The sequence below is a fragment of the Limulus polyphemus genome, unplaced genomic scaffold, assembly GCF_000517525.1.
Source record: "Limulus polyphemus unplaced genomic scaffold, Limulus_polyphemus-2.1.2 Scaffold319, whole genome shotgun sequence".
Taxonomy (NCBI): domain Eukaryota; kingdom Metazoa; phylum Arthropoda; class Merostomata; order Xiphosura; family Limulidae; genus Limulus; species Limulus polyphemus.
The window spans coordinates 182,134-191,090 of NW_013665929.1; the positions used below are offsets into that span (position 1 = coordinate 182,134).

The 8,957-nt window shown below is 32.5% G+C and overlaps 1 protein-coding gene across 3 annotated transcripts in view; it reads right to left on the reverse strand.

Moving 5' to 3' along the window:
- Positions 1 to 8,957, reverse strand: part of LOC106457341 (glycine receptor subunit alpha-3-like) — an 87,800-nt gene that overhangs the window by 10,232 nt on the left and 68,611 nt on the right. For all 3 annotated transcript variants that reach the window (XM_013916743.2, XM_022383226.1, XM_022383227.1), the window contains 3 exons: positions 7,302 to 7,528; positions 2,946 to 3,028; positions 1,696 to 1,830 (listed from right to left, as the gene is read on the reverse strand). In XM_013916743.2, the coding sequence (XP_013772197.1) occupies positions 1,696 to 1,830; positions 2,946 to 3,028; positions 7,302 to 7,528 (445 nt within the window). The remainder of the gene's footprint in view (positions 1 to 1,695; positions 1,831 to 2,945; positions 3,029 to 7,301; positions 7,529 to 8,957) is intronic.

Genomic DNA, 8,957 nt, shown 5'->3' on the forward strand with positions numbered 1-8,957 from the left:
CATGCAGTGTCTTTCACCCTACTTTAATATGAAGCCGTTAGTAAAGTGTGATATTACATGAAGTATTTTTGACTTTACGTAAACATGATTCCGATAGTAAAGTGCAATATTACATGCAGTGTCTTTCACCCTACTTTAATATGAAGCCGTTAGTAAAGTGTGATATTACATGAAGTATTTTTGACTTTACGTAAACATGATTCCGATAGTAAAGTGTAATATTACACGCATTGTCTTTCACCCTACTTTAATATGAAGCCATTAGTAAAGTGTGATATTACATGAAGTATAGCAACATTCTAATTATCATGCTGTTCATTTATGGCAACTTAAAACTCTGTCTCAAAGGTTTCATGGCAAGAGAATCAACTTCAGTTTTCTAGGTTTCAACCTCTTAAGACAAAGCAGTTTACACGAGTGTGATTATTTTATTCCCTGTGCTCACAGAGAATCTCATATCACGAGTAGATGAATAATTTAGTATTGGCTCTGAAGCTTTCTTGATATCGTCAAGACTCCACAAAAGTAAATGATTCGGGTATTTCGTTAAACAGAAGATGTCAAATTCGATCTTACAGTCAGTTTTTACAGACTAAAAAGTGTGCCACATAAAAAAACAAGAAAAAAAAGGCATTAGCTCGAATTAAGAATAGTAAATAGACTTACAGTGAATCAGTGAATTTTGGTTACAATTTATAAGTCGGAAGAGTAACCTTAATAATTAATATTTTCATCTGTAGCAACTTCTATTATCTGAAGGTTAGAAGGTTCCAGTGTTCTGAAACATGCATTCAAGATTTATGATGCACTTAGCTGGTGTATTGTTTTTCACTCCTGCGTGGGTGTGAACAGTATAACTCGAAAAATGTTAGTCTGATTTTGATCACATTTCGTACAAAGATTATTACCCAAAGAAACAGGTGATTTAACTGATTAACTTTGGATTAATAATAAATCAAATATCCAAATCACACTGAAGATCAACGACACAACTCGAAAAGATGTCATCTGATTTTCATCAATTTTCTCACAAAGTCTGCGTGTTTCCCAACGACAAGTTAATTACCTTTTAGTGAATATAGCTTAAAGATCAAGATCACACTGAGGGTTAATCATTATCGCTATGACGGTTACAAATGTAGATTTTGATAAATGATCAAAACTCGAAAAGAAATTGAGATGGAAAGAGGATCTTGACACCTAGACCTTCAAGTTATGATAATTAGAAGCTGTTGGATGTATATTTTAGGTTTGATACTGCAAACTAAAAACACGTTGTTGGGTGTGGTTGCACTCTCAGAGTGACGTTCTAGTTTTGTATGTAATAACAAGTTCTGGTTCATCAACTGTTCTAGTTTTGTATATAATAACAAATTCTGGTTCATCAACTGTTCTAGTTTTGTATGTAATAACAAGTTCTGGTTCATCAACCGTTCTAGTTTTGTATGTAATAACAAATTTTGGTTCATCAACTGTTCTAGTTTTGTATGTAATAACAAGTTCTGGTTCATCAACCGAAACTTGGTCTCGAACTTCGTCATCGCTAATAAACACAATAAGCTAAGTTTGTAAGTGAAGCAGTAGAATAAAATGCTATAGAAATGAACAAGAGTTTCTGAAATAGTTCCGAGAAAATTGTAAAAGTGAATGGTTTATTTTCCAAGTTTAGATTTATAGGACATTATCTGAACTCACCTGTAGAGTACACCTGAGTACAGTCTCCTAGTTTGGTCTCCACTAGGTTATGTTGTGGTAGCTCAATTGAATCGTCCACCACCAGTGGTACTTCTTCTTCCCAGTCGAAGACTAGATCATCAGTAGTATACGACACTGAAATATAATAAAGAAAAAAACTAGCTTCTCCAAAACATAATCTGTATTATGTATGAAAAGTTGCTATCTCTGTAAATAAGGAATTTGTTAAAATAGATGTAAGAGAAATAGAAATATGTGGTCAACGTTTCAGTCTAAAGATCGGATTGTCCGGAAGAAACGTTGACCACATATTATTCTTCCGTTGTAGTGATTTTAATCTTATTTTTTACTAGCTTTTAACTGCAAGGCAGACTGTAGTTTCCTTTGTTTATTTGATGTGTAACTACATAAACATATTTGGCGTTATTTCCATAATATTTTGCATTAGCACATTATAAACTTTACATTTTATAAAACTTATAAATACACAGCTATGCTTCAGATTACTACTTTAAGTCCGTGAAAACATTAAATTAAAGATGTTACTATTTAGGTCTTCCTGTATTCAGGCGTACTGAGTCCATGTAGAGCACACGCTACCCGTAACTACTGTTTAATGGCAGTTTGTGTTTAATTTATCATTTTGTGTTGGGCGTTTATAAAGGCAAGATTAAACGTTGTAATTAATCTTTCTTTTGTTAACATTTACAGGACGTGGTTATCCTCCTTCCACAGCCTCTTCGCAACTTCTATGTAATAAGTATTGAACATAGAATGAGATTAAAATATCGTCATTTAGCCAAAGACTAATACAGAATTATGCAAATAAGTTTCAAATTAATGAAATAAAATGTTGATAATAGAAAGAAGTAAGTTAAATGTAAATCTCGTAGCTGATTAGGGAAATTAAGTTGTCACTTAATCAATCTAATTTTTTTTACTTCTATACTAACAAAACTGTAGGAGTAAAAAAAAAAATATTTTAAACCAATGAGCCTTTCTCATTTCATTTTATTTTCGGTTTTGAAAACAAGAAACCATATATTTTGTTAAAATATGTTTTGCCATGTTTATGTGCATAAAAAAAATTCTACCCGTTTTCTGAAATGATCTCTACCTTAAAACTTTCGAGCCTCTGCTGGCCGATCTAGACAATAATTACGTTCATAGATCTTGAAAGTCTCGTCACAGTTAAACCTTTTTAAATACAACTTCAGCAAAAAAGAGAGAGAAAAAAAGATTGAACTTACAGCTTTCAATTTTTAAAGTGCACGTTTGGGTATCGTGGGGATAAGTCTCGAACTTCATAGCACAAGATAAGAGAAGCGTTAACCTGGAACATGCAAAAGAACGACATCATGAATACTAGCAAGAAAACTTACTGGTTATTTACCCAGTTTCTATTAACACGAATACACTAAAAACTACTAACATGTGAGACCAAAATTTCTTCAAGTGCTTTTTATTTCCAATCATCTACAGAGTATATTCTTTTAATACAATACTAGATAAGCAACAAATGGCGTCTAATCTTTGTTAATTAGGAATTCATTCAACTGTTGTTTGAGTGTGTTTAGTCAGAGCTCTGAAGAAATAGATGGCTGCATTGTTATTGTTGTTGTTTAGGATAACTAAAGTGATGAAAAATAACAAAGGGTTATTTATAATTACGTCACTTTTCATAACAATTTTGAAATTATACATAGTATAACATTAGTTGAAAATGTTTTAAAATTCCAGTGAGTGTAATCATTACATAAGTTATTTACTTAAGTCATAATCAAAACATTGTGTCAGTTCGCCCACAGTCATAATTTCTAGATGAATGATTTAGATAACGAAACGCTAACTAACAAACTGCTAAACAGAAATAAAAATAAGAAGTTATGTAAGTTATAGAACAGATACAAAAGGTAAAAACCTGGGAGAAAGATAGGTGCGGATATAGCACCCAAAATATGTTGGAGATATCTGGTTTCTTCAACTGAAGTCCAAATCGCAAGTGAAAAACTGTTATGCAAGCAACTGAAGAACAATAAAAAAGGAGTAAGTTTCAAGCTGACTCACCATTCACTAACCTCCTTTAGTTAGGGTATTTTAATAACCCCATAATACAAGGTTAAAAATATCAGAAAATCACATAAATTACACATCTTCAACCATAAATCAAATAATACACCCATCCAACATGCAGTCAATGAATATAAACACTGCAATAATATAGTGGAGCTATGCTATTCACCTTCATAATTTAAAATGTAAAATCTGTAATGAGTATAAAGGGGTTACTAATCTGTAATGAGTATAAAGGGGTTACTAATCTGTAATGAGTATAAAGAGGTTACTAACCTATAATGAGTTTAAAGGGGTTACTAATCTGTAATGAGTATAAAGGGGTTACTAATCTGTAATGAGTATAAAGGGGTTACTAATCTGTAATGAGTATAAAGGGGTTACTAATCTGTAATGAGTTTAAAGGGGTTACTAATCTTTGGTGGAAAATAATAATTTATCCAGTGTTACTATGGGTTTAAGGTCTCACCCATTTTTTTCTTTTGCAGCTCAAGAGTTAATTTGATGTCCTCAACGCCTTTTGTGTGCTAGTTAAACAGTTATCTTTCTCTAAGTTTACACCTTTTTCATATGTTCTGCAACTGGTATAAATTTTCAGTTGGAGCACAAAAGTTTAAAGTTATATATATATATTTGTGGACTGAAAGTAAGATAAATGATGAGACAAATACGTTATTATTCTAACATTTTTAAGGAGAGAGAATATCGTGTGTTATCACAAGCTCATTTAATTTTAATGAAGTTTCGCTGAAGAAAAAGTTGCATGTTTGCACATGTCACAAACTACAACATGATCATACCTTTATTCACTACTAATTAAAATTACAATATTAAAATGAAAGTCGATCAGCTTCTTGTCACACACATTTTGAAATAAATTCTGCCTCTTAAATACTACACTACTAGCACAAAAATCAATCAACTTATTAAGAATTAAGTTTGGAATAAGTCCTGTTTTTTAACTGATCTGCAGTACTGTTATTAAGTTTAGAATATGTCCTGTTTTTAACTGATCTGCAGTACTGTTATTAAGCTTGGAATAGGTCCTGCTTTTTAACTGATCTGCAGTACTGGTATCAAGTTTGGAATAGGTCCTGCTTCTTAGCTGATCTGCAGTACTGTTATTAAGTTTGGAATAGGTCCTGCTTCTTAGCTGATCTGCAGTACTTTTATTAAGTTTGGAATAGGTCCTGCTTCTTAGCTGATCTACAGTACTGTTATTAAGTTTGAAAGCGGTCCTGCTTTTTAACTGATCCGCAGTACTGTTATTAAGTTTGGAATATGTCCTGCTTCTTAATTGATCTGCAGTACTGTTATTAAGTTTGGAATAGGTCCTGCTTCTTAATTGATCTGCAGTACTGTGATTAAGTTTGGAATAGGTCCTGCTTCTTGTTATCTTTAACTTTCGGAATTATTTTGCTCTTTCAAGTTGTTTTGAACAGTACACGGGAATTAAAACGTAAAATCTAAATCAAATGGAGTTCTAACAGGACTGACGCTTTTATATCAGGTAACCTTTAATCTTCTTGTAGAATAAGAAGGATAAGTTGCGATCAATTTCATCACACACGTTTAATAACATCTTTCTTTATTAGCTAAATGACTTAAATAGATACATAGATTTAGCTGATCCAGCTGTTGTACTTGAATTGAAATTCGAAATGTTGAATAAAGTTAAAAATGAGTACTTAGAATGATTTTAAAGTCATGTCTTACACCAGAGAAAATGTTTGACCTTGCTAGAGTGTGAAAAACGCTGTAATATTTCATGAAACTACGTAGTAGGTTAGTACATGTTGCGATGCTGTATACCTATTTTAACGTAACGCATTGCAGTGCAGGAAATATGATGTAACTTGACAATACTTTGAGAAACAACAAAAGCTTGGAATCTGATAACAGACAATTTCTTATATAAAATACGAAGAATAAAATCCATAAATATTATAATTTTACTGTTTACGTCATAAATTATTTTACAGAATGGAAATGAAATGCTTCAGTTATATTATTATTTTAAGTTGTTATTAAAGACTCACTTTGGGAAGAAATACAAAGTTAGCTTGGGTATGCGTCTTTAGGATTCAATAAACTATCCAATAACATAATAATTTTTAAATTCCATACACTAAACATATTTCATTAAAAATGTATTAGTCTTCCTGCAACTAGTGTTAAGCAGTAATAACATTAATTATCCCTATATATAGTTAAAACAGAAGAGTCTGATATCGTGTACTAGAAAATAACAAGAACGTCTTAACATTCATCTTTAGGTTTTATTTCATTACAAACTATTTCACTCGAGTAAAGATTCCTTGTTTCATAACCACAAATAACTATTATATAATGTTACTTTGCTTGTAAGAACAGTCCGATACATTTTGTTTTTCAGTAAAATATTTTTTCAACACAAACAGCGCTTGTTTTATCGATTTTTGTATCACCAATGAAAACCAAAACCTAAATTTAACAGTTTTTTCTCTTCTCAGTTAGGAAAATCTATAACTCGTGAAAGTTACCTCCGTGTGCAATATGTTAAGAACGGAGAAGTAAGACACATTATTTTCCAGAACTGCAATGGACCAAATGCAAATTGCATGTTAATTTTCCAAAGCATGGTTTCCCAATTTGCGTGAGTATTACGATTGTAAATTAATGAGTAGTTAGGTTTTAAGTGACTGCTTGCCGTGAATGGGTCTATAGCAAAGCTACACAATATTGTACATATAATTTAGTTGTGTTGTTACTGCTATATAAATTTATAATGTTATATCCTCTTGTGGTATAGAAACTGTGGATCAGTAAAAACAATTCCTCCATTTTTGTTATAAAAACTGAATGAAAAGGGGAAAATATCTTTGTTGTGATTGTTGTTTATATATGTGTGTGTGCGTGTGTGTGTCTGTTTGCTAATTGTGAAAGAAATGTATGTTCATCTTGTTGTAAGGCGCATAGCTATACATCGAGCTATCTGTTATCTGTGCTGTTCCCACCATGGGTATCGAGACCTAATTTTTAACATTTTTAGTTCTTAGCTATTGGGGGCTTTTTTTTTGTAACTTAATAGCTGATATCATGAATAACACAGTGTAATTAATTGTCAGGCTCAACACATACTAAGAAGCTAGAATAATTGAAATCTACATTAAATTTCCTGGACCCCGAGTTCTTAATGTTACGCGGTACTCATGCTTACTTCACTTTGAAGTACCGTTTCTTTAACTGTCAAAACTACTTGACCACATCTAGACTAATGTTTTACTGGTTTCAAAACCTAGTTAACTCTGATGACCCATCAGCAGCTCGGCCATCTTAAACACACTTAGGTTAATTTATCATAATATAAACATCTGTTTGATTATTATTATTGCTAATTTCAAACCTTATAACATAAATGGATTATCAATCACTCACCAAATATATTTGATTATATAAATTTATTTTCATTAGTTACTAAATCGTTTTCTGTTTTATTTTACCACATTTAGGTTAATTTACCATCAACTAAAATCAATTAAACGTAAACCTACTTCACCATATAAAGGATAGTTTTATCGTTGTATAGCCAAATGTAATGGTTTGGAATAGTCATTTCTTGGAATGTCACTTTCTTGGCATTTTTAAAAAAAGAGTCTGGTCTCCACATCTGTTTGAGCCAACTAACTGGAAGTAGCCGGTAGTACATTGTCATGTTTTCAGGAAGTCGTAATCTGTGGTCCTTCCAGCTTTGTGACATAAATATATCAGCGACGTAAGTCTGACAAAATAGATTAAACAAATTTAGAGGATGCTATTGCCTCCACACATGGACAAAAATAAACACAGAGATGAACCAATTTAAGAGAAATGGCAGAATCTACTCAATATCTTAGGAATGTGGTTTCATTTTGACAAGACTATCTACTCATCCTTAAGGAATGTGGTTTCATTTTGACAAGACTATCTACTCATCCTTAAGGAATGTGGTTTCATTTGAACAAGACTATCTGCTCATCCTTAAGGAATGTGGTCTCATTTGAACAAGACTATCTGCTCATCCTTAAGGAATGTGGTCTCATTTGAACAAGACTATCTACTCATTCTTAAGGAATGTGGTCTCATTTGAACAAGACTATCTACTCATCCTTAAGGAATGTGGTTTCATTTGAACAAAACTATCTGCTCATCCTTAAGGAATGTGGTTTCATTTTGACAAGACTATCTGCTCATCCTTAAGGAATGTGGTCTCATTTGAACAAGACTATCTGCTCATCCTTAAGGAATGTGGTCTCATTTGAACAAGACTATCTACTCATCCTTAAGGAATGTGGTTTCATTTGAACAAGACTATCTGCTCATCCTTAAGGAATGTGGTTTCATTTGAACAAGACTATCTGCTCACCCTTAAGGAATGTGGTCTCATTTGAACAAGACTATCTACTCATCCCTAAGATTTGTCTTATCTATCCAGCCATCTAACCAATCTAGATCACTCCTGTTGTACTTCTTTCCATAGATTTTCAGTGGATGCTGTCGTCTTTCCTGTGTTGTTTTTCTTATATATGAATGCTTTTATAGAAAAATTAAAGGAAGTACCCTATCATGTAAAATTGAAAACTTGTTTACTATCGGATACACAGAGTACATATAATACCTTTGGTTACAACGCTTCACCAGGTTAACTTAGTAGCATTATCAGGTATAAGAACTACAATGAGTGAACTCGTAACCTATATAACACGAAAATTAGCGGATGGATAATTGGTATTTGATTGTTTGAGCTTAAAAAGGCCTGCACAATATAAAAAAAAAAGTTGGTGAAATACCTTCACGTGTCCTCTTCAGTCCAACGATTGGTTGTTGAGACAAACATTTTTATTTTATAACGAAAGTTCCAAGTCCCTTTACGGCACATGACGTCAGAGAGGAGGTTCAATTTAAATTGGCCTTCAACTGAGTTTAAAGTTTGGCAACCGTTGGATTAATGAACCTTCCCACAGTTTTATTTTGACATAGTTGATTTTATGATCAAGATACCTCATCTATAGATAAATATCAATAGTTGTTTGACCATTTTCAACATATTTTTTTATATTCTGCGGGTTTTGTTAAGCTTAACAAACCAAATACCTATGCCAGTTTTTCGTGTTAGCTAGGTCAGGGCCCGGCATGGCCAGGTGGTTAGGGTGCTCGACTCGCAATCTGCT